Source organism: Ursus americanus, chromosome 11 (genome assembly GCF_024610735.1).
Source record: "Ursus americanus isolate L20-20 chromosome 11, mUrsAme1.1.p, whole genome shotgun sequence".
Classification (NCBI taxonomy): domain Eukaryota; kingdom Metazoa; phylum Chordata; class Mammalia; order Carnivora; family Ursidae; genus Ursus; species Ursus americanus.
The window spans coordinates 32,112,441-32,139,214 of record NC_142137.1 but is presented as its reverse complement, the minus strand read 5'-3'; the positions used below and the strand labels follow the sequence as shown (position 1 = coordinate 32,139,214).

The 26,774-nt window shown below is 38.5% G+C and overlaps 2 protein-coding genes across 3 annotated transcripts in view; one reads left to right on the top strand and one right to left on the bottom strand.

Annotated features, from left to right (window-relative positions):
* Positions 1 to 13,192: 13,192 nt before the first annotated feature.
* Positions 13,193 to 17,424, top strand: TSPYL4 (TSPY like 4). The gene has a single exon (XM_045798525.2). It carries the CDS (start codon positions 13,267 to 13,269, stop codon positions 14,638 to 14,640), a length of 1,374 nt encoding a protein of 457 aa, XP_045654481.2. The 5' UTR covers positions 13,193 to 13,266; the 3' UTR covers positions 14,641 to 17,424.
* Positions 17,425 to 22,709: 5,285 nt separating this feature from the next.
* Positions 22,710 to 26,774, bottom strand: part of NT5DC1 (5'-nucleotidase domain containing 1) — a 137,760-nt gene continuing 133,695 nt past the window's right edge. For both annotated transcript variants that reach the window (XM_045798510.2, XM_045798511.2), the window contains exon 12: positions 22,710 to 24,479. In XM_045798510.2, coding sequence (XP_045654466.2) covers positions 24,364 to 24,479 — 116 coding nt within the window. In that variant the 3' untranslated portion in view covers positions 22,710 to 24,363. The remainder of the gene's footprint in view (positions 24,480 to 26,774) is intronic.

Genomic DNA, 26,774 nt, shown 5'->3' with positions numbered 1-26,774 from the left:
AAAGACTTATTCATTCTTCAAACCTCCCCACCTTCTATTTGTGTCAAATTTTTCAAGGCCTGAGAGGTAACTCTTCTGCCTTACAGTTTTCTGTTCTCCTTAGGGATGATGAAATGTCTTCTCAAGTACTTGGTGTACTTACCAGGGACTTCTGTTACAGAAAATAACATAGAGTTCGTTAACAGCGAATTCCACAAATATTTATTAAGGCATTTTGTCAGGCCTTGGGAAGATAACAATAAAAAGATAAAGTTATTTCCTTTATTGTTAAAGAATTGGAGAAAACTGATAAGCAAACGAAGGACACAGTGATACAGTAAAATTCAAATACATTTTCACGGGTTTTTTACTCTTTCCCTTTCTCCCTAGTTTGGAAGCTTTGTGAAAGCAGAGATGATGGGGTATCTTTTATATCTCTCACTGCTTGCACATAGTTATTAGGTAAATATTGAATGACAAAGTAAATAACTCCAGAATGGAAAAAACAAAACATCCTAGTACCCAAAAAGACTTGATGAAGTAACAGGAAGAAGATGGTTTTTAAGGCATTTGTAAAATTGAGATAAAAAAATTTACAAAGCCTTTCTTAAAGCAAATGTCTTCTATCAACTTTTCCTTGAGTACCTAAGACATACTCAGTACTTTGATGCCTCGGTGGCTCAGTTGGTTAAGTGTCTGCCTTTGGCTCAAGTCATGATCCCAGGGTTGTCGGATCCGTAAAGGGCTCTTTGCTCAGTGGGGACCCTGCGTCTCCCTCTGCCTGCTGCTCCCCCTGCTTGTGCTCTCTCTGTGACAAATAAATAATATCTTTTAAAAAAAGGATATATTCTGTACTTTGCAAAACAATGTGTAAAATTATGTTTCTGGATATAAGTAGGGTACATCTGGGTGTCAGATTGGCATTGGTAGTTATTCTATTGGTTATCTAAAGGAGTCCCTTAACAATATTTAGGATCTGTAACTTGACATTTTTCTAGAATAAAATTTTCTGTATTTTTGGTTTACAGAAGTACGTGAAGCTCAGAAAAGAAAATTTCAGTTATCAAATATACCATTTTGTGTATGTTAACATAGGCTCTAAATTTTAACAATTTGCCAGGCAACAGAAAAAAAGAATCTGAATCTAGCATTGCATCAAGTCAATTCAGTGCTCACCACTTGAAGCATATTTTATTTTTGAAAAATAGTGTAGCCTTGCAGTGCAGTCTTGCAGCAATTATTATTTTGTATTGGTTATTAAGGATTATAATATGGGATAGTAAAGTGAAGGTTGTCCTTTCTCTTGAGGAACTCACTGTCTCATTGAGGGGGTGTCTTTCTTTGAATGTTTCCTCTTCTCCAGCAAATTCACCTACTCAAACCAGTCACGTGCATAAGAAAACTCAGGAAACGTGGCAAAAAGAAGGTGTCAGAGATGATCAGGACTGTCCTTTCAGGGCTAACTTTCCCTCCCTCAATATTAATATATAATTGAAGTCCTAGACTATGAATGTGACAGATATAATATTTATCCATTCACTATATATAGGGGAGGTATTTCATTTGTGAGCAGTACTTTCTCCATGTTTGCTTGAAGTGCTTTGTTTCAGCTCTGAAGGGCCACTTTAATACATTTCCTTTGGCCTCTGGGGTTCTCAAGACTAAAGAAGAGTTTCTGTCAGGCCACATTAGGAAAATGTCTACTCTTTGGCTTCACTTTTTCAGGATTTGTATTTAATATAATTTTTTTTGAGAATAGGTCAGGAAGAAATGGTTCTATTAAAAATAAAAAGGGCCGCTTAAGTAAGCTGCTAATTTTTATAAATACCCAGATGTCTAATAAGTGGCCTGAAGAGACAGAAGACATACTAGCTTTATTTTATTTACTTGTTTATTCAAATATTTTATTAAGTAATTTCTGCACCCAACATGGGGCTTGAACTTAAAACTCTGAGATCAAAAGTCACATACTGTATTGACTGAGCCAGCCAGGTACCTGGACACACTAGCTTTAAACTGGGAATAAATCACAGTTTTACAATCTACTACCTATCGCATTAGCCAAAATAAATGCCTTTCCTGAGCCTCGGTTTCCTCGTCCATAATGCAGGGATGATAATACCTGTATTGTAAGCTAATATTCTCCCAGGATGTATTAAGAGAATGCCATTATAAGATTGTAGAAAGCATACATTTGGGAGCTTACTATGTGCCAGGCACTGTGTTAAAAGATTTCAGGTATTAACATAGTTAATACAGGTTAGAATGTGAAAATGCCAAGCACAATGCCTGGCATATATGTAATATTAATTTCCATTTACCTTCCTCTTCATTTTAATTTCACATTTAATTTGCATCCAGACAGCTATGTAGCCTAATATTTCTCAAACCCAACTGCCCATTATAAATGGTTGGGGAGTGGGACACCTGGGTGACTTAGTTGGTTAAGCATCTGACTCTTGGTTTCAGCTCAGATCATCTCAGGGTCCTGAGATCAGGCCCTGCCTCGGGCTCCACGCTCAGCAGAGTCTACTTGTCCCTCTCCCTCTTCTCTTCCCCCTGCCCCCTATGTCTCTCTTTCTCTCTCATAAATAAATACAATCTTAAAAAAAAAATAGCTGGGGAGCTTTGAAAAAATTCTGATACCTAGGCTCTACCCTCAAACTAGTTAAATTAGATACAAAGGTGCAGACAGATTTGAGGATCATGGATAACCTTTCCTTGGACTCCTCAAGTGAGGGAATATTCATTCCCTTCCCACTTTTGTCAAATTTACTCAGAAACACACGGCCTTGTAACATCCAGCTATTGCAAAGGAACTGGCATATAGTAGGCTCTCAGCACATCTCCATGTTTTGACCCCTGTAGTCTTGCAGAATGTAATTAGCCTGAGTCCACAAAAGAGATAAGTACTTGAAGATCATCCCGTCCTTCTCTTCAGTAGCTCTCCACACCCTCCACCACCACCACTATCAACCTGGCTATATATAAATTCCTCCAATGTTCCTTATCCATTGTGTATGCTAATAAAGAAGATTTATTATGCCAGTGTTTTCCCTAAAGTCAGTTCCCCTGAACTGAACAAAGTAACATCCAGATAACAAAATAGAATGAGATTCTTACCATCTATATTTTACATAGTATATTTCTTTAAATGGATCTTGGGAGAACATTAGCTTTTGGAGCAGCAATATTACCCTTTTCACTCCTAATAATATTAAAATTTACCAAAGTAAATACTTTTAAAATATTCATGTGCTGCTGAGTTAGGCGTCTTCATGTTATACTTCACTGAAATTTGTGTCCAACACTTTATATGTATCTATATTAATTTTTATTAAATTAGGCTAATTTTTTAACCTGTTTGTGTTTGGAGGATCATTAATTATTCCTAATGAGTAATTTTACCTCCTAATTCCATGTCATTTGCAAATCTAATCTATAGCCAGGTCATTTTTGAAGTTCTCCCTGGAAGCTTCCTTTCAGAGTGACACAGCATCTTTAGGATCTTTCTATAAACTATGGATCCACCTATTCTCCTCACCCCAATCCCCAGTTTAACTTTGTCCTAGGGCACCCACAAACAAACTTGGTACCTCTTTAGAAATTAGGGAATGATGCCCCCTCCAGGCTGAGGAATTAGAAAGTGTGCCAATTCCTCCCAGATGCAGTCCATAATACCTGACGTACTTTGTCTTTCAAATTCCCTTGTCAAAAAAAGGAAATGACTTCTTAGTGATCTTTTTACCTTGTTGATCACTGTTGTTTTTTTTTTAATGGCGGTACTAATATTTTAATGGCGGTATTAATATTTTAATATTATTTCCACTGTGGTTTGAAATTTTTCAAAACAAAAAGGAGAAATATTTAAACTGTTAATATAGCTTATTTTTATCAGTCACCAAAAATAGAAAATATAGATCAACTTCCATCAAGGTAATAATACTAATATTTAAAAGATGATTCTATAATTGGAGACTTTAGGAGGTAAGTAGGACACACATATTATTGTGAAGAGTTATCAGTGATGTTGGATTATTTCCTACAGCTCTAGATGTAGACCCAGTTGGGACATTGCCCCAAATTGACCACATACATAGAAACTTATTTTAAGATTTATGTACTCCTCTACAAAATTCTAGAAATACGGGTCTTATTAAGGGCTTGATTTCAGCCACATTTCTTAAGGCTGAGGTCCACTAATCCAGCAGAGGTTTGCATTGCAGAATCAGCCACAGCCACTGATGCATACTTATAAGCCTTTGAGGGTCTTCTGAGATAGTAACTTCACTTCCAAGTCTTCATTTCTTTAAGCTTCAAACTGATTCCAGAATTTATGGCAGCTTAGTATTGGGAAATGTGTTCTCCACTTGCTTTCTAGTCCATATACATATCCAGTTTGAATCCATTTGCATTTTCTTGATCACATTGATAGTGGCTAACATTGAGTGATAAATATTTAATCCCTACCACCTCACTGTTGGTTGTGCAGTAGCCCTCTCTCTTTGCTCATTTAAGTGACCAAAGGTCTACCTAAAAATAGATTTTCTTTTGTTTTTGGAATTTGTCATTGTTTTCTTTATTAAAGTATAATTTACATAGGGCACAAGAATATTCATAACAGTTTTTTGCTGTTGAGATTTTTAAAAAATTCATGACTGTTCAAAGCTAGACTCAAATCAATGTCCACCAAAAGTGAATGAATAAATTATGGTGTATTCATACAATGGAACATGACTCAGCAACAAGAGGGAACAAACTACTGATCACGCAACAACATGGATGCATCTCAAAAACATTTTTGAGTGAAGGATGCCAGATAGGAGAGTACATACTAGGGGCTCCTGCGTGGCTCAGTCGGTTAAGCATTTGATTCTTGATTTTGGCCCAGGTCATGGTCTCAGGGTAGTGAGATCGAGCCCTGCATTGGGCTCGGGGGTCAGTGTGGAGTCTGCTTAAAATTCCCTCTGCCCCCCCACCTCACGGTGCATGCTCTCTGTCTAAATAAATAATAAAGAGAGTACATACTATATAATTCCATATATCTGAAGTTCAGTAGCATGGGAAAATTACCTATGTTGATAGAAATCCGAAGAATGGTTGCCTTAGGGTTGGTAGAGTAACTGGGAAGAAGCATGAGCAAACTTCAGGGGTGATAGTAACACACCGTATCTTGATTTGGGTGATGATAACATGGATGTATCCATTTGTTGAAACTTATCAAGTTGTACAATTAAGATTCATGCATTTTAGTGTATGTAAATTATAACAATAAACAGATTTAAAAATATTGTCATGAATTCAAAAATTGGAATTGCATTTGCCCATTTCTACTATTTTGGGTTTTTTTCTGTGCTTAAATAAAAGTTGCTGACTCTGGGGCACCTGGGTGGCTCAGATGGTTAAGCATCTGCCTTGGGCTCAGATCGTGATCTCCAGGTCCTGGGACTGAGCCCCGGGTCGGGTCGGGCTCCCTCCTCAGCGGGGAGTCTGCTTCTCCTTCTGTCTCTCCTCTCTGCTCCTGCTCTCTGTTCTCTCTCTCAAGTGAACAAATAAAATCTTAAAAAAAAAAAAAAGTTGCTGACTCTACTTGCATGATTTTATTTGCCAGTTCTTGTTATTGCTGTATGATTTCATTTATAATCCCAATTTTGGAATTACTTTTTTTCTTTTGTTACTTTTCTCCTTCAATTCCAGGGAAAATTTGATCTCTCTAGAGATTTCTTAATTTACAAACTAAGTGGTTCCGTTATTCTCTCATCACTGAAGATGCTGAGTCTGCTCAGGATATACTGACCTATAAGTAGTACTGACATACTTACCCAACAATCTTCCTGTGTTTCCCTTTTCATTTCTGCACGTTCAGATGCCTACAAGATGATTCTTCAACCTCCTTTACTTGGACCCTTCTATCGGACTCTTTATCTTCAACCTACTACTCTCCATTATCCTAATGCAGTAGATTGCAAAGGGTGGTCCCCAGGCCAGCAGCATGAGGTTCACCTGAATCTAGTTAGAAATGCAAATTCGAGAACCCCACTCCTGCCCTGTAGAATCAAACTCTGAGGTGGAGTCTAGCAACTGTATTTTAACCAGCACTCCTGGTGAATGCATGCTAATGTTTGGGGATCATTGCCCTAAACCCTATTGCTACTCCTGCTTCATCTCTTAGTTTCCTGAATTGGGTTTTCATTATAAAAACAAAACAAGATATTTACCTATATTCTTAATCACATTTGAGTTCTCTGTCTCATGGAGTCACAATTTAAGCCTTGGGTATCTAATTCTGCTCCGAGTACACATCTCTGTCTTCAAAATCTTCTCAGAGGATTGTTAAAAATATCAGAAATCTCCACATATGCTTTCATTTTATGTTCGTATTCCTACAGTCTTTGTATCACTATCCCCATGTGATAGGGAAATAGAGGTTTAGCAAATTGAAGTACATTAACTTAGATGTAAGTAACACAGGCTGTATTCAAGTAGGGTTTCTTATTTTAAGCTAGAGCACATCCCACCATATTGCAGCAACCTATAATTTTGGCACAAAAACATGTAAAATCCTAATTAAGTATATATTTATTAGCCTGACCATTATTCCCAATCTATCCAAGAATGGCTTTAAAAAGGGATGTATATATCTTGCTCTGTCAGATTATAACTATTTCCTGTATTTAAAAATGCAGTTCTTGATATTTGTTGTCTAAATTAAACTGCTTGGTTTTACTTTTCTTCAGAAGAACAGAATTAGCAGGGTGCCTGGGTGGCTCAGTAGGTTAAACGTCTGCCTTCAGCTCAGGTAATGATTCCCGAGTCGTGAGATGGAGCCTTGTGTGGGGCTCTCTGCTCCACGGGGAGTCTGCTTGTCCCTCTCCCTCTACCCCCTCCTCGTGTGTGCGCGAGCGCAAATGCGCATGTGCCCTCTCTCAGATAAAGTCTTTAAAAAAAAAAGAACAGAATTAGCTAAAATAGTTAAAATTTTTTTTTTTTTTTAGTATTTTATTTATTTGACAGAGAGATAGTGATCACAAGCGGGGGGAGTGGGAGAGGGAGAAGCGGGCTCCCCACTGAGCAGGGAACCTGACGTGGAACTCGATCCCAGGACCCTGAGATCATGACCTGAGCTGAAGGCAGACACTTAACTGACTGAGCCACTCAGGCACCCTGGAATGTTCTGATATCCTTCCGGAATTTGGCTGCTGAAATGTTACAGAACTGAAAATATCACTGTGAAATGTAGAGAATGTGAATTTTTGGGATTTGAGTCAATTGGGTGATTACTTATAACAGCACTTAATACTTGTCATCCTCTTCACCAAGCTCTAACTTGTCTAGCACAGTACAGAGTTTCTGTTGAGATGGGTCTAGTATATGCTAGTCTAGGTGCTGTTGTAGTCAGACTACTACCTCCTTCTAGTGGCTAGGAATGAGAATACTATATCGTAGTCACAAGTATTTACAAACGATTATCAATGTGTATGTGGACTTCCTCCTGCCGTGTTTGGGAAATTTGACAGTTATTTTGTTTATTGCAATGAATGTAGGTGTTACTGGTATTCATTAGGGATATTAGGGAAGCTAGATATCCTGCAATGTGAGGGATAGTGCCCCATATAAAGTAATTATCCAGTGCTAAACATAAATAGATGAAAAATCTATTTATTCTTTAAGCCTAGAACCTAGCACCATTTTACATATGAAAACATTTTGCACTGCTATTTTATTATTATTATTTTTTAAGTAAACTCCACTCCCAACGTGGGGCTTAAACTCAAGACCCTGAGATCAAGAGTCACATGCTCCTGGGTGCTATATGTAAGTGATGAATCACTAAATTCTACTCCTGAAACCAATATTATACTATATCTTAACTAACCAGAATTTTTTAAAAAGGATTTTATTTATTTATCAGATAGAGAGAACACAAGCCAGGGGAGCAGCAGGCAGAGGGAGAAGCAGGGACCCTGCTGAGCAAGGAGCCCAAAACAGGACTCGATCCCAGGACCCTGGGTTCATGACCTGAGCCGAAGTCAAATGCTTAACCAATTGAGCTACCCAGTGTTTCAACTAACTAGAATTTAAATAAAAACTTGAAACAAACTAAAAAGAGTGATATGCTCTACCAACTGAGCCAGCCAGGCCCTCCTTCCTGCGCCACTGTTTTAAACACCGTAGTTTTTGAAAGCAACTTATTTCATCTCCTCTAAACTCTATGGCCACCACACTGCTTGTAAGATACATCATCATCTAACACTAAGAATGAAAACAATTGCCAATCAAACTCTGACACAAGACTTTCTAATACTTATAATTTTTATTTTATCAACAATCAAATGAAAAGGAAACTACAGAATGGGAGAAAATATTTGTAAACCATATATCTGAAGAGGTTAATCTCCAAAATATATAAGGAACTAGTGACTCTAAAGTATAGCCATCTAACTACTTCATTATGTCATTTAGTGCAGGCATGACCTTACTGCTCTGAGTCTTTCCCTGCTTCTAGCTCTTCTCTCTGTCCCCTGACTCTCAATTTGCAAGACATAAAAATGGAAACTAAGAGGTTAAAATGATCTGTTAATTATGTTATTCTGGATCCTCTGAAAAGCAGAAGTCAAGGTGGGATTAAATGTGCAGATTTTATTAGGGAAAATGACTGTGTGAGTGAATGAAATGGGGAGGGAGCCAGAAAAAAGATGGAAGAGCCATTTGACCAGAAAGCAAATCTGATTCTGAGTGAAAAGGAGAGCAGAGAAAGTTGGGTGGAAGTGTCTTAGTCTCCTGCGCCATCCAAGGAAGATTCAGGAAGGCCAATAGGGAGTCCTTAAGCCAGCCAGAGTCAGCTGTCAGCTAAGTCCCACATCTTCTAGGAATGGTCTTGCCTTGTATCCTAGCCACACACAGTCACTGGCTGGAGCAGCTCATAGGAGGTATAGCCAGAGTGCAAAGGAGGCTATAGATTTCAGGGTACAGCATTCAGGCTCTTGAATAATTACTCTCCTTGTATTTGGAAGACTGGGAGGTGCATTTTCATGGCCACCATGTCAAACTTCACACTGAATTGGTACCAAAGCCAGATCCACCCTTGACTCTTGCCTGCAAAAAATTCAATTAGACCAGCATTTTCTTTGAATGTGAAGGAAGCTGTTCTTCAGCCATTGTTTTCCCAAAAAGCAGGACAGCTTTCTGTTAGAAATGGCAATTTTGCCTGGCCCTGGACACACAGGGTCTGTCTGCTAAAGATGCCTTTGTGTTGTCTGAGGAAGAGAAACGTTTCCATAGAATGCTTCTGTTGCTGCTCAACTTAATTTAGGGCTTTGGAGCCCTGGAGAAGTGACTCAGTCACAGTGACATAACTCCTTCCATATGTTAAGGGTCATTTAAGGGAAATCGTTTGAAAATTCGGTATCTTTTGGCTGTAATGGTCCATGAAATAACTGCTAAAGAAAAGAAGGAAAAAAAGATGGAGATGGGAGTGAGGGAGGAGAAAAGCAACATCAGGAAAGCAACTTACAAAGAAGGTTCACCTATGTTACAATATTGACCCATTACTCTGAGAAGTGATAAAGACAGGTTGGGTGATCTTACTATTCCCTTTTTCTTTTTTTTTTTAAGTAGGCTGTGCCCAATATAGGGCTCGAACTTACAACCCCGAGATCAAAATTGCATGCTCCACTGACTGAGCCAGCCAGGTGCCCCTTATGATTCTTATTTTATAGAATGTGGAAATTGAGATTAAAAAAGTTAAACCACTTGCCCAAATTTCCATTGCTCATGAAGGCAGAGACGGAAAAGTGGCCCATGTCTTTTGCCCTCCTCTAATAAGAGTGGGTCTATGCAATATCAATAAAGAAATAACAAATGAACAAAGGGAATATGACATCTGATGGATTGAGAACTGTTGACTTATGGCACTGAATCCAGGAACATGAATTCCTGTTTCTCCTTTTCGTAATTGGGTACTTCCCCAACAACTGTTAGTATCTTTCTTGATTTCTTTTTTTTTTTAAGATTTTATTTATTTATTGGACAGAGAGAGACACAGCGAGAGAGGGAACACCAGCAGGGGGAGTGAGAGAGGGAGAAGCAGGCTTCCCGCTGAGCATGGAGCCTGACGCAGGGCTCGATCCCAGGACCCTGGGATCATGACCTGAGCCGAAGGCAGATGCTTAATGACTGAGCCACCCAGGTGCCTCTGTTAGAATCTTTCTCGATGGGCAGAGGGGAATAGGATGATAAGATTTAACATTATATTGGGATGGTCATGTGGTCTTATTTCTAAGAAAGCGCTTTTGCATTTTATGTTGTGTAGAATTGCAGACAATATAATGAAAGAGTGTGTAGTTCTTGAGTCAGATTACCTGCGTTCAGATTATGGGTCTATTGTTGCTATTTGACCGTGGATAAACCACTCAGTTCCTCTGTGCTTGAGTTCCTTCTGAGGTAATGTAAAATGGAGGGCATAATATTGTTACCTCACAGGGTTGCTCTGAGGATTAAAAAACACATTTAGAAGACACTTAATAAAATATAGACTATAATGAATATATAACCAGAAACCCTATCATTCTGAAAAAACAAACTTGTTGTTCAAGATTAATAAGTGGATATTTCCTAAGTTTTCCAGTATTTACTATATACTTTAGTAAAGTCATTCCTGTTTGACTGTATTAATTTATGTTTGAACTTTTGTTAAAGTCCTAGTCCTTAGCAAATGAAAATTACCTCCTGGATTTTCATGGCATTTCCTGCGACTATTTTTCCATATGATCATTTTACTGATATATCTTCTTCTTTGTAGTGAGGCATACTGCCAATTGCCAACAGAACAGGTTTTGTTGTGTACCCAAAATCCTTTATTTTAATATGCAAATAAAATGATTCATACCTATAATATATATCCACTCAACTCAAAATGAAATACTAGCATAGTCATATTATTCATTTTGGTAAAACATTTAAAAGTTTTCATTTAAGTCAAATAATAAAATTCATTACAATCTTCAGTGAGATAGTCACTGGGCTATACTGTAGTCGATGCCAAGGAAAAAGCCACTATGTGGCCATCTCTGTCTAGCTGATGAGGAGACTGATCTGCATAAAACAACCAGGAAAGTTAAAGATAAAAGATAAGTTCTAATTTGCATGGCGAAGGTCATAAGAGCTACAGAAATTCAGAGGACTATCAGAACGGTAAGGTGATAAGGGAAGGTTATGCATAGGAGATGAGAGGAAGCAGTTTTGCAATTAATATCTCACCATGAGTGAGTTAACTGCTCTGTGAATCCTGGGTCCTTGTTTATGATATCAAATGCATTAAAAGCCTAATGCAATCTACATGAGGTAGGCCTGAATGCAGATGCAAGAATAGGCAGGTTATTATTAGTGGAAAATGATTCCATTGACAGGAATAATCAAAGCTAGGGATGGGGATGTGTCAAGTGGTAGAGATAAAAATCTTTTAAAAAGTTTTGTATACGCAACAAGAAAAAAGGTTCACAGGTAATAGCAGTCTTATGTAATTTTCTAATTTTCTGTTGCAAATAGCAAATTCTTTCTTTCTTGTACAGCAAAGGAACTTTCATTAAACATTTGCTGCTTCTCTGCTTCTTGGCTCATGTTAAAATCCTAGAGAATTAATCCTTCCACACTGCAAAGATTCCTTAAGAAATGAAACAAGGCAGAGTAGTGTCAAAGAATAGCCCAAAGTCATAAAGTCACTTAATTATAGCACATTGTTTACTTACTTACAAAGAGGATAAATCAGTAGATTGATTTCATGCCACGGAGGCAAAATAGGATTTATTAAAAGAGGGGAAAAAAGGAGAGAAAAGTAATTGTAGTCTGAGAAGAGTGAATCTTGTTTGCACAGTTTCTAAGGGTTATCTGATTAGCCAGCGTCCTTGAGTAGGCTGACTAGGGGTACAAAAATACCTTAATTGTTTATAAATTCTCTAGTAAACCTTTGTGAGCTAAACTATGAAGCTGCATGAGAGGCTGTTTCTCTGTAATGTCTGTCAGTGTTTTTCTATCAGCAACTCATTCTTAATTGCACAGGATCTGCACTACTTCCCTCAATATACCTGCTACTTTTTTTGTAAATCTGTTTCACCCACATCCTTACTTTTCACTGGATCCTCTTCTGAGTCCTAATTTAAAAGTGATCATAATCTGGGGTGCTCTGTTTCTATTACAAAGAGTTATAATCATAAACATTTTTCTAATATGAATTTAAGATGTAAAATAAACATGCAAAATTTAAGTTTTCCTTCATTCTTGCATTTATCTAAGGATCAACACCAGTATTTCCATACTCCAGCAAACAACACATAGAACAGTACTAACATCACTGTTAGATGAATTGTATGAGCTCACTTGAAAAGACAAATTTTAAGTAAATATTTTAACATTAACATTTTAAATGTTACTTAAAATATTTTAATTTGGACAATTAATAGTTTTGGTGCCTGCAAACAGTTACTGCTTCCGCCCTGCAGTAAATTATTACAGGGGCAGATTTTGGCAAATATTTGCTGGCTTCATGCCCACAGGCATTATAAAGCAAGAACTCCTCTTAGATTAGGATTATAACCTGAGGATAAACAACATATATGCGCAATTTTGGAAAATAAAATCTGAGCTCATGTCTTTTCCAGCAATGCTTAAAGGCTAAATTTGTGTGTTCACGCATGTGTGGGTCAACTCTAAGTAAGGAAAATACATTTGCTACTTATATTAGTTAAAAGCGAAGAGGAACTATTGTCCAGTCGCTTCATAGGTGTTAGCCAACATACATAAACACATGAAATAATTCTTCATTATGTCTTGTTAGGATGAGAGAAACTTCCCTTTCCACTGCTCCTAAGTTTTTAAATCGACACTTCTCTTAAAGATGAAACTCTGCTCATCTCAATTCTTTGGTAATAGTCATGAATCTGTACATTTAAAAAAGCAGGCATGTGAATTGCTGAATCCACCTAACCATCAACGAAAGGCCCTATGAGCTGATGGACTTGAACAATTACTTAACCTTTCTTACCTTTTAAGTAAATATTTTAAGAGAAAATTAACAGCGTAGGTGGCTTAGAAATTCATTCAGAGCCTTAGAAATGCACATTAACACAATTCTCACATGTTTGAATTTGGTCTGCACTCAGTCACGGAAACGAAATCTTTTCCAGATCGACAAAACTCACATCTTACCACACAAAGACAAAGGCATACCCTTGACTGTCGTAATCTCAAGGCTCAGCGAATTCTCGCGCGATGTGACGTACCGCTGCCGTGATGTCACCGGTTGCCATAGCAGCATCCCCCCCAAGAGAGGAAAAGAGGGGCGGATTGGGGCGGAGCGCGGCTTCTGCGGAGGACAAGGGACGCTCTCCTCCTGCAGGTCTGCCTTCTACCAAAATGAGCAGCCTGGATGAGGGCAGCAATCTTCCTGTAGCTAAAGACTGCGGCTTAGCTACTGCCGACCATGCCCCGGGACATCCGGACCTAAGCCAGTGCCAGGGCGAGGAAACCGAGGCGACGCCGGTGATGGCGGACACAGGTGAGGGCAGCTTGGAGGCCGCCGCGGAGGGAGGCGCACCCCAGAACCCCGCTAGTTGTGCCCCGGTGCTCCGTGTTCGAGTTTTTGGGAGTCGCGGCCGTGTACCGACCAAATCGGGCCAGAAAGAGGCTCTGCTTCCCGTGGAAGGCTTGGCAGCAGCCCCTGCCTCAGCCTCCGCCGCGGTGGCGACGGACAATAGCCAGGAAAATGGCTGTCAGCGTAGAGAGCCGCAGGGCCCTGCTGGGGAGAAAGCTCTAGAAGCCTGTGGCGCAGGGGGGTTGGGGTCTCAGATGATGCCTGGGGCGAAGGCCAAGGAAATGACGACAAAAAAGTGCGCCGTTTCAGCGGCTGCGGAAAAGGAGGGAGGAGCGGAGGAGGTGGTGGAAGAAAAGAAGGTGATGCAGAAGGATAAAAAGGTGGTAGGAGGAGTGAAAGAGGAGACACGGGGCAAGGCCCCGAAGATCAATAACTGCATGGATTCGCTGGAGGCCATCGATCAGGAGCTGTCAAATGTAAATGCCCAGGCTGACAGGGCTTTCCTTCAGCTGGAGCGCAAGTTTGGCCGCATGCGAAGGCTTCATATGCAGCGCAGAAGTTTCATTATCCAAAATATCCCAGGTTTCTGGGTCACTGCCTTTCGGAACCACCCCCAGCTGTCACCTATGATCAGTGGCCAAGATGAAGACATGATGAGGTACATGATCAATTTGGAGGTGGAGGAGCTCAAACACCCCAGAGCAGGCTGCAAATTCAAGTTCATCTTTCAGAGCAACCCCTACTTCCGAAATGAGGGGCTCGTCAAAGAATATGAGCGCAGATCCTCTGGCAGGGTGGTGTCTCTTTCCACTCCAATCCGCTGGCACAGGGGCCAAGACCCCCAGTCCCATATCCACAGGAACCGGGAAGGAAACACCATCCCCAGTTTCTTTAACTGGTTCTCAGACCACAGCCTCCTAGAATTCGACAGGATTGCTGAGATTATCAAAGCAGAACTGTGGCCCAATCCCCTACAATACTACCTGATGGGTGAAGGGCCTCGCAGGGGAATTCGAGACCCAGCAAGGCAGCCAGTGGAGAGCCCCAGGTCCTTCAGGTTCCAGTCTGGCTAACTGATGACCTTGTGAGAAGCTCATGCACAAGTCTCCTCACCACCTCCCCTTAAACCTGTGCTTAGCCAACAGCATGCAATCTTCTATCTGCTTTCTCTTCACACTGGAGTATTTTATCCTTTGGTTCTTCTAAATCTTCAACAATCAGTTGCAAGGTTGACTCTTACATGCTTGTGTTCTTCCTCTGGACTTTCATGCTCTTCTGTATCCTGTTACATGTTCCAAGTGCATGGCCTTGCACTGCTTCTATGCCAAGCACATGATTGTAGATAGATAGGCACTGCCTTCCTTTGCATGCCTTGGGCCCTGTCTGTGACCATGGCCTTCTCCCAGTTTTTTAAGTGTTTACCACAAAGAAGCTTGAAATACCTTTGCAAATAACTAGCTGGGCTTCATACTTTATGCTGACTGTCCTCCTGATACTCATGTATTGTATGTCAAGTTCTTTGAATTTCACCACTGCAAGATGAAGCTGCTCTAGATGATGCCAGCCATCAACCCAAACCGGACACTCTGGCTACCACTGACTGCTTCCCAGCGGCCTCCCTGGCCTGTGCCATCCACCTAGCTGGTTATCTGGCAGAATAAGTTGGCTGGTGGGTGGCTACTAGACACGAATGAGGTAACAGATGAGAGGTGTTCAGTGTTACTGCATTAGTCTTCTTTTGCCTTTGGGCACTCTGCTTTGTGAACAGGTACTGGTGAGTATGATGGCCTGTGCTGTGGCCCACCCAAACCTGCTCTCAGCCTTCTGGATGTGCTTTGCATAGGCACCACTGCCTGCTTCCTCAGCAGCTATCTGTGGACCTAAGATCCCAGGCAGCACATGGGGAACTCCCTCTCAACCTCCCTACCCTATCAAATGGTTATCTGTAAACCCGTTTGGCTGTTGGGCAGGTTGGGCAGTCATATGTGATAGTGCCCAGAGCAAGGCTGGTAATGGTTCATTTCCAGCAGTCAGGCTTTCTGAGCCATAGCCGACAAACCACCCTTGATCTGGGCAACGTTGTTAGGCATCCCCCTCCTAACTCTTGCACCCATTCTCAGAATGATAGGAAAAAGTTGCCAGGGTGGGGGTACTGAGGGAGAGGTGCTTCTGGTCTGTGGGGCCTGTTCTGTATCTCTATCTTTCTCTCTGTCTCCCCTCCCCCTACCACCTTGTTCTCTCCTCCACTTCCCTCTCCCTCCCTCTCCTTCTGAAACAGTTACAGCTCAGAAACAGAAAACCAAACTGACAAAAGCAGGCTTTTTGTTTAATTTGCTCTCACCTTCATTGTGTCCAGAGAGAGAAAGGTACTGTACAATAGACTGCAGATCTCTTACTGTGCTCTTCTGCCCTCATGCCTCCCCACCTATTTCCTTTCCAGACCTTAGGGTCTGAAAGTTTCCAAGGGAGACCTGTAGGTTTAGTTATGAGCAGTGCTCTTTTGGGCCAACTTTGACAGCCCCACCCTTTTCCCCTGTCCATTTACCAAAACCTGTGTGTGTCTTGTTTAGTTTGAGAAGCAGAGGGGAAAGATAGGGGGCCGCACAGTGATGGATTTAAGGCAGACCCACAGCAGGTTGTGGTCTAAAGCAACCAAAACTTAGTCTCACTCAACTTTTTTAAACATGGAAATTTGGGGGGGTGTGTGGCCTTGGATCACTTAGAAATAACCCCAGGGCAGCATTTTGAGGGTCACCTCTGTCCTCTCTTTTGTTACTGCTCTGATGTCCCAGGGGCCTCCGTCCTATTGCCTGGCCTTCCTGGCTTCTATGCCAAAAAATGAGGGAGCAGGCTGCAGTCTACATTGTGGGAGATGCCAGGCTTCCCTCCTAGGGGGGTATGGGGATATGTGCTATCTGTCTGCATTTCCAGGACAGGTTCCAGTAGGTGGGAGAGCCGTGCTGTCAGGGCTGTCTTACTTGGGTGGAAATAGTGATAGTAATGACTATCTGCCTTTCTCCTTTTTCTTGAAGGCCTTGCCCTATGCTCTGAGTGTGTTGGGAGGTCTGGGCACAGCAAGTGGGAGGGTGCTCTAGGCCAAGGAACCTGAAAGCCCAGAAAGAGAAATGAACCTGCTGTGGAGTAGTCTTAGAAAGGCACAGGAAAGACTGGAACCCCGTAGGGTTGGGGATGGTGGGGAGGGGTCCCCGAAGCTTTTCCCAGGAGAGGTGGGAGAATCAGAGTGGTTGATGTTTAAAGAGGATGCTTGGAGTAGTTTTACCTAATTCTCTTGAATTCACCAGTAGATTTTTGTACACAAAAATGCAAGTCTGTATGTTTTCTATTATTGTAGGAGTGATTTTTTCTTTGTGGAAGATTAATGGTATATGCTCCTTATTTCACTGTATTTGAGTAAAATCCTATTAATTCCTTTCTCTATTTTTGCTTGCTGGCAAAATTGACATTTACAGGCCTGCTTTTTGCTTGTAATTGAGAATGTGTGCAAAAATATCAAACTTGTTTCTGTGCAGTATGAAACTTGTGAATATTCATTAATATATCAGCTTGTTCTGGTCTGTCTTCATATATAGTTCTATTCTTAGAAATATAATTTGAGTGTGATTCTTGAAATTTTGCAAATTGTTGCTGTGTCTTGTGAAAGTAATCTCAAAAAGAAAAACATAACTCTATTGTCTTGATATTTCTTGCCCTAATAGTAATGTTGTACTTGACATTTTATGTTCCTAACCAGTGTAAGTGCTTACAGAATTGCTCTGTCAAACTAAACAAGGATCGTTAAGTACTTTAGTCTTCTTCTGTGTGCTCAAAGGAAAAATAAAGTCTGTCACTCTGCTGTATTTCTTGTTTTCACCAAAATATAAAAATAAAGTTCTGTGTTGTGTAGGCTAATAGAAGGTTGGGAAATCATTAAAGTTATCAAATTGTCACAGTAAGCATTGTCCTGAAGCTCCAAAACAAACAAACAAAAAAAGCCACTAAATTTCTAAGACCTTTTTTCCCTTGGAGAATGGTAACTAAGAAGCCTAACCAAGTCCATGCTTCTGAACATAATTTTTCCTATTCAACCAGTGCAGTTCTTGAAGGTAACTGAAGCACCATTTCTTGATTTTAGTCATTTGCTTAAAATACTGCTTTCAGTGGAAAACATTTTTGGCTTTTTAAGTTTTTATTTTAATTCCAGTTAATTACCATACAGTGTTATATTAGTTTCAGGTCTACAATATAGTGATTCAACAGTTTCATACATCACCCGGTACTCATCTTAGCAAGCGCACTCCTTAATCCCTTTCACCCGTTTAACCCATCCCCTTACCCCCTCCCCTCTGGCAGCCATCAGTTTCTTCTCCATAATTAAGAGTCTGTTTCTTGATCCCCCCCCTTTCCTTGTTTGTTTTGTTTCTTAAATTCCACATATGAATGAAATCATAATGGTACTTGTCTTTCTCTGACTTACTTCGCTTAGTGGGAAACTATTCTTAATGCACCATTCTTGTTTACTACATTCAGGATAACTGATCTTATTCTTTTCTCAGTGAGCTTAAGATACACTTTTGGAAGAAATCATTGTGTAATCTGTACGTGCTTAATTTCTTTTCCTACAACAGTATGGTGCTTTAAAAAAAATAACAAAAAAAATTGTGACTGACATAGAGTGTCTAGAAACAAATGATCTCAGACATCTCAGTCCAGTCATCAGTAATGTTTTGCTCTTCGGCAGCTGTCACGTGAAGGTTTGGGAGCTAAATACTTCTGCATTCTCTGGAGTTGACAGGGCTATGGATATGGCAAGACCTGTGAAAATGAATGGTATTTTTAGCCATCTAAACAAAAATTTTACATAAATGGCTCCAAATAATTATTAAACAGACCTGCTGACTCTTGATGCAGTTCATACTTGTAAGTTTTACTTGCTTAAGTATAATTTTTTCTAGGCCTGAAGAACTTTAAGTTTTAGAGAGCTAGGTTTTCTTTGCAAACTCTATACCCAACTTAATCCTAAATTTTCCATTTAGTGTTCATTTTACCTTTACAATTCAGTGTTTTTTTTCTGCCTTGTCAAACACCTGTTTCAAGCATTCTCTCTCTTATCCTTTTCTGGACATGGTCAGAAAAATGTCATTTTTGTTGCCCTTGGTTTATTATCCGTTTCAACCAATAGTATTTTTCTAGTAGGTTGGGGCCACTCATTTGTTAGATTATCATGGTTTCTGTTCTGTTTAATAAAATTAGACTCAATTAGACATTATATGTTTCACTTACCAATTAGTTTATTCCTATATCCCTGCTCCATTTCTTTTCATTGCCTTTTTTTCCCCTCAATTCTAGACCCAAATTATTCCTTGTGCAGAGCGCCAAATCAGTTACGAGGTTCTCTCATCCTCTGTTCACCAAAGAAGTATCATTTGGTCTGCTCAGGCCGTATTGCCCTGTTAGTAGGGTCATTCTTCATAATTTCCCTGGTCCCCACATAACAGAATCTCCTTGGGCTTTCTTTTCCATTTCTGGGTATTCAGTTTAGACCAGACAATGACAAAGCCTTCTCTAACCTTCCTTACTCGGGTCCCTTCTTCCCACTATTCCTGTTGCTGCTACTGCTTCTCCTTTATCTCTAGTTGACTTAAGTTTCTGTAATCAGTGTTTATCATAAAAACAAACAAAAATTACCTGTATTCTTATTGAATCCCCTGCTCCACAGAGTCACAGTTTGAGCTTTGGATATCTGATTTGCATCAGAGATACCGTCTCTGGTTTGACAATCTCAAGAAATCTGAGGTATGTCCGGCACTTCCATTTGTGTTCTCATGTTACTTTTGTAATCCTGACACAGGTCTTACTATCTCCTCCATTTAAATAGTTAAGAAAACAGGCTCAGAAAGCTGAAGTAAATATGCCTAAGAAGCAAGTCACAGAGACATGTATTTTTTAATTTCAAGCCTAGGGTATCTTCCACTGTTATAAACATCTGTACTAAATTTGGCATAAAACAAAACGAAAACTGTATTTATGTGAATAATCAGGACTCAGTTGAAGGTTATTCTTCCTTCATTCATGATTAGTCTTTGAAAGGGGTACTTTTTATCACTTACTGCACGGTTCCATACAGTCACAGATTAAAACACTATTGGAATTTACAAATGCAATCTTGATAATTGCTTCAAAAATGAATGAAATTAGCAGTTTGTTGCGTTCATCAAAGGGCGTAAATGTACCAAAAGGACTTTAAATATTATATTTATGAAATTTAGTTGCTAAGAACTGTAAAGAAATGTTGACATTTGTATTAAATTTAGAGAATTTGAGTATTTTTTAATTGATTCAACATGGTGATTGCTTTTAATAGGCACTTAGTAATTTATTTCTTCTCTACTTTAGTTTTTTAAAGTTTTTTTTTTTTTTTTTAAGTACAGTCTACCCCCCAATGTGAGGCTAAACTCATACCCAAGATCAAAAGTCTCATGTTCTACCGACTGTGAGCCAACCAGGTGCCCCATTCTTCTCTTTATTAAATTTTGTTAAACTTTATTAAGCTTGAATCTTTACCAAGAAAGTGCCAAGGCCAAAGCACCAATAAAGTAAAATAGAGTGGGGTTTTTTTGTTGTTTTTTTAGGACTCCTAAGAACACTTGCATGGTATAAAAACCTGACTGTCAAGCAGTCTATGTGGTATTGTAGTTGTCATTCTAATTAATGACCCAACTTCTTTCAGTAGGCCCAGAGAGCCCATCTCCCATTAAGTTTACTTGGATCGGTTTTCATTATTCCTTTTCATTTTGGTTTCCTCAGCACCAAAGGGGAAATTTGCTAACTATGCAAGGTGAACATTTGAACCTGAATATGAAGAAAGAGTAGACCTGCTTACTGATGACTTTAGTGTATGTGGCTTCCAACAAGAATAGACTTCATTATACATTTTAGGACTCCCATGGTTCTTGGTTCTCTATTTTACTCTTCCAGGTAAGTTCTGTGTTATAGATCTTTGCTTTAATATTTTTTACTAAATTGTTACTTTAGGACAAAGCCTGTGCCTTTATTTCTAATCCCTCACATGTCCTAGCGTGGTGTGAGTGTTAAATTGAAGTGTGGTTTTAGACTGAGAATTTACCCCAATATTTTCCAGTGTTGGAAGACTTTTATGTGTCAGGTCAACTAAGGACATGAGTTTTGGGGTAAAACTTGGGCTCATGTATAGACTGTTCCTTAGTAACAGTACAATTTTGAGCAAGTATGTTATTTAACCTCCATGAATTTCAGTGTCCTTATCTGTAAAATTTTAATAATATACACACCTCATAGGGATGCGGTAGGGGATAAATAAGGAACCTGAAGTAGCCTGGTGAAGAGTTAGCACTCACTGCCATTATTTTTTTGCCATTATTTCTGAGGATGATTCTAGAGACAAACGAGACACCTTTCTGAATTCACCCTATGTGGACTGGACCATGCCCAAGGATTTTCATGGGCAGCACACTGGGTGAGTTAACTCTTGAATATATCCCAGTCCTGCACTAATCTGGAAGTCAACTCTTATGATAACCTTCTTCTCAAGACCCTGAGAAGAGGTGAGGGAACGCTACTGTACCATCACATTTAAGAAAAAGCTATCCACGTGATTCTAATATAGTCAAGGTTATTATATCCAAAGAGGTAGTCTGACATTCTATTTTATGCTGGCTATATACAATAGATTTGATTTTCATTCAAACCAGTTCAATAAGTGTGGGTATACATATATAAGTGTGTATATATACATATGTGTGTGTATATCTATATTTATTTGCTTTAAATACATATATTTAAAGTTGTTGGATATGAAAAATTGGTGGGGAAATAATACCCGATTTCACGTTTAAAAAGCTCAGAAGTACGGTTGACTCTTGAACAATGTGGGGATTAGGGCCCCCTCCCCCATGCATAGTCAAAAATCCATGTGTAACATTTGAATCCCCTGCCAAACTTGATTACTAATACCCTACTGTTAACTGGAAGCCTTACTGATAACATTAACACATATTCTGTATATTATATGCTATATATATATTTTTTAAGATTTTATTTATTTATTTGACAGAGACAGCCAGTGAGAGAGGGAACACAAGCAGGGGGAGTGGGAGAGGAAGAAGCAGGCTCCCAGCAGAGGAGCCTGATGTGGGGCTCGATCCCAGAACGCCGGGATCATGCCCTGAGCCGAAGGCAGATGCTTAACGACTGTGCCACCCAGGCAACCCTATATGCTATATTTTTATAATAAAGTAAGCTAGAAAAAAGAAAATGTTAAAATCATAAGGAAAATACATTTACAGTACTGTATCACGAAACATTTGCATATAAGTGGACCTGTGCAGCTCAGACCCATGAATTTCAAGAGTCAACTTTAGTTGATTTTAGATTGCAATACACGGTTTAACTGAAATTTCTACTACCTTAATATTCCAAAAACCAAATTCTGACAAACTGTTACCACTGTGACATTCAGATCTTTCCTCTGCTGATGAGATCAACAATGGCCAGCAAAGGAAATCTAAAATCCCTTGCATTTATTTGCAGTTATCTTTCAGATGATGAACATTTGCCTGTATGCTAATATTAAACTTAAGTCCTCGGTCCATTTACACAATTTTCTGGCCTTCTTGCTTCATTTAACTTTATTAAAGAATATATAGCTTTTCTTCTCTAATGTCTTATTTTTAATTTTTATAGTGCCATTTAAAAATTATTTTTACTTTTCTTATCCAGTTAGAAACACTGGCACTTTTTAGAAACAATGAAATAAAAAAATTTAAAAGTCTAATTGTAGTCCGACAGAAAAACAACATTCATTAGAAGAACTGACTCTGCTAGAACGGTATTAGGAAACTTGGAAATAAATTCTAACCTTGTCTCTTGACAAGATGGAAAAAACTGAGGTCAGATTAGGTAGGTGGTTACTTGTTCAGATCCCTTAGGTAAGTACAGGTTAAAGTAGGATGGGAACTTCTGACTTGAGTCCATTTTTTTTTTTCACTCCTTAGTGACCAAAAAAGTACAATTAACATGTTTTGGGGTTGGTTATTGTTAATAACAATAGCAGTTTATAACCATTTAAAGATACATTATTCTTACCCATTGATAAAATAAATCCACATAAGGAAAAATAGCTTTATTTTTAAAGAAATTAAATATCTATTTGTATACATGAGACAGCATCTTTCATTTAGCCCTAAGCTGATTGTGTGTTCGTTATCATATTCCAATAAGATTTTGGAAATCAATTTCAAATACATTACCATATACTTATTAGTAGATATCAAACAAAGCTACTGACATTGAGGAAAAAATTTCAGTAACTGTTTACCCACCCTGAGATATTCATTCCCACAGGACATTTGGGATTATTTGAGCATTTAAAAAATTAATGAAATATTTATCTTTTCATTGCATGCATCAGTATGTTAAGTTCTCTGCTACAGTCCAGGTAAAATAATGATAATGACCATTGCGTTTTCTGACAGAGCGAAATTATAACAAAGAGTAGCCAGGAATTTACTGTAAACATCTGGCTCCAGACATGTTGCCACAAGTAGCTACTACTAGAGGACCATACAAAGCACATGGAGCACAATAATCCCAGATTGTAATATAGCTATAAACCTCTTATAAGCATTTTCTCAACCTTTTTTCCATTACTATCCGCCCCCCCGAGAAAAATTAAATTCAACCAAATTAAATTTAATTAATAAATTTAACTTTAAATTCTATTTCTCCCTAATGAGAGAAATTAATACTAAAGAATAACATTTACTGGGTAGAGTTGAGCTTTGGAGGGGCACAATCCATTGTATTATCTAATATTTTTTTCACCCCAAGAACCAATTTTTGTCCCATTGAGAATGTATGTCTTAAAGTGAATGAAAATTAATTATATACCCTTTAACATTATTAAATGGGAGGAAAAAAAACCCTTATGAGTAATATTAGAGGTTGAAATAGTTGGCTTCTTATCTCATTTCTGTCCCATACTGGCTGTATGGTCTCACAAGAAATCCTCTTTAGCTCCTTGTTTTGGAAAACATAAGAATAGCATGAAATCTGATAGCTTGGATAGTCTATTCTCACTCAACTCAGTGTTTTTGGTTGTAATTGGAAGGGACAGGTATAGATGAGTTATTCTCAATTCTGGCTGCATTTTCCTGGGGCAGGTAAAAGATGTCAATGCTCATCTATATTTCCAGACCAATTAAACCAGTCTCTGGAGGTTATGGTCTAGCTAGTGATTCCTGAACTTTAGTAGATGAATCCACTAATATTAAAACACAGGTTGCTGGGTTGCATCCCCAGAGTTTCTGATTCTGCAGGCCTTGAGTGGGGCCTGCAAATTTGTATTTCTATCAGATTCTCAGGTGATGCTCTGCTAGTGGTTTGGGGGACTACACGTTGAGAACCACTGGTCTAGGCATGTGTAAATTGTGTGTGTGTGTGTGTGTGTGTATGAATATGTGTATATTATTACACAGGTGAATCCTAATCCCCAGGTGAATCCTATTCTCAGAACTATTGGTGTAGAAAATACTAAGGTTCTTTTAAGTTCTAAGATACTGGGATTTAATATAATGAGAGTTGCTGGGCATCAAGATTGTCTATACAGAAAGGAGACCTATGGAAAAAACATCGATTTCTTGGTCAGTTATCATCAAGAATTTGTTCCTATAAAGCATTTTACAGTATTTTTTGAAAATAACATTTTTACAGTACGTTTGCTGCATATGTGGTTCTTCACTTCGTTTTTCAGTAAAGACAGTTTATTTGGTTGTCAGTGTCTCATTATTTGATAAGATCAACGGAGGGTTCGGATAGTAGCCAGCTGTTTTTGAATTGCTTGAACAGAACCTCGAAAATTTGTAGTCCAGGGGTAATTCTGGGGAAAAAAAACAATTTAATTATTCTGCAGATCTCGAAAGGCCGTTCATAAATATAAACAAATCAAAATTTGAGTCATTGTTAATAAAACGTATTTTTTAGAGTTTTGTGATTTTAATATTTCTTTTATCACCTGGATAGTTTGCACCTAACATGAGGAGTATAGATGTTTTTCTCTAAAATTTACAATAATATTTAAGTCAAGATACATCTAAGAGTTTTGTAAATCATCTTCAGAGATCTAACTAGTGAGTTTAATTTTAAACTGTACAAAAGCTAACACATAAAATAGGCATGCTCATCTAATTTTTTTTTTTTTATTTAAAAGTCTCTCAGGCTCTACTCAGAGCATTATGTAACTGGTAAATGAGAACTAATAATCTTCTTGGCTCTTAGTAAGAAGAGTGTTACTAAGAATAATTTTTGAATGCTTAAATAAGGATTTTAATATACACAATGTGGCAACTTTCTCCATATGATAATCATCTCTCTCTCGCTCTCTCTCTCTCACACACGCACTCACGCGTGCACGCACAGCCACAAGGGAAATTGGGAGAGAGAACATTTTATATAATGCATACTTTATTGATGGTGAGACATTGTGACATCTTTATAAGTTTCTCAAAAGCTAGCCTTCAGATATCTTCTCCCCAAATTTCTTCCAAGGAAACATTACCAGAAATATTACAAGTGAAATGTTATAATATATGCCATGTTACGATACTAACGCCACATGCAGATAACGGGCAATCATCCTTATTTCAAAAACTTCACAAGTATAACATCATTTGGAAGTACTGAGTACTTTGAAAATGACACTAGCATAAAAATTATACTTTATATTAAATGCCAGTGAGAATCATCAAGCCCAAGTAATTAATCCTTATGAGGAAAAAAACTAGTGTTAGAGATTGGAAAGCAGGAACACTGCCTTTCTGATGCCTGAGAAACCTAAGATACTGTAAACAGAAAAACTTTCAATATTAGTGAATTTCATTGGTCTTGACTGCTCAGTTAGCTGTGGTATATTTTGAGCCACACATTAAAAAGGCATTGGAGGGGTGCCTGAGATCGAGCCCCATGTCTGCTCCCCACTCAGCGAGGAGTCTGCTTCTCCCTCTCCCTCTCCCCTTCCCCCTGCTTGTGCTTTCTCTTTCACATAAATAAATAAAATCTTAAAAAAATAAAAAGGCTTTGGAAAGTAATCCGCTAACACTGAGTTTCTAAAATCATATATCTGAGGACTTGGATTTCTGATAAGCCGTGAAAATGATACAGGCTGAGTTCAACCAGTCATCTTTTTCTGTCTTTCCTATACATTTGCTGAAGTAAATGTTTAGGTCTCTGCGTAGCTATTATTATAAAATTAAAAATGGTTACATTACCACAATGCTTATAAACCAGTCATCACTGTAATGTATACAGCTAACAAGTGCAAACTTATAAAATCTATAAAAATGAGTCTTTGTATTTAAATGCCAATGAGATAACCAACTCCAACAAGATACCCATTAAGAAACAAACATTTCATGAATACAAAAAGGTTTTAAGAGGCAAAGGGGGAGTATTTGTTTTTCACCTCCTATCTTATTTAAAGCAAACATTTTCTCTTTCAGGTAGCAGAAAAGATCTACTGTTAAGAAATTTGGGCATTTTATAACCAGGTGAGATCTGAAGACTTTTGTGTTAAAACAAGGATCTCTAGACTGGGGATTCAACAAAAGGGAAAGAATGGCATCGTTGTTACAGGAAAGTCATTTCTGGTGCTCTTTGGAAGAAAAGAGAAATGCAGACAAAACTTAATTCTTATTTACCACAACAATATCCTATTAAACTCTGTGTATTAAATACACTATCATGTCAACCATATTATCTAGCAGTTAAATGAAGTGAGCCAAAATGAACAAATATTCTTGAACAGTAAGTTCAACATAAAATATAACAGAAACAGAACAACTCTTGGATCTTTTTTTTTTTAGAAGTATTAGCAGGTAACATGTATATACAGATTCTGTCTTCAACGTGTCTGAAGCTATGGCCAACAGTATTTTTCTTTCAGCCATTTTTCTTACTTGAGAAATAAGGTAAATTATACAGTAGTATCCGACTTTACTGAATATGTTACTGAAATAATTTCAAGTTTTCTGTGAGATAGAACTTCTTTATGAGAATGTGAACACAGCAGAGTGCTAACTTAGAGACTAACACTTTGCTTTTGGAGGAAGTATCCTGGACATCAAAATCAGCAATTGAGTATGACTTATCAACACTCTCCTCCTTTCCCCACAAAAAA

Coding starts and splice junctions, on each gene's coding strand:
- TSPYL4 (XM_045798525.2), top strand. CDS start 13,267: ATGTCACCGGTTGCCATAGCAGCATCCCCCCCAAGAGAGGAAAAGAGG.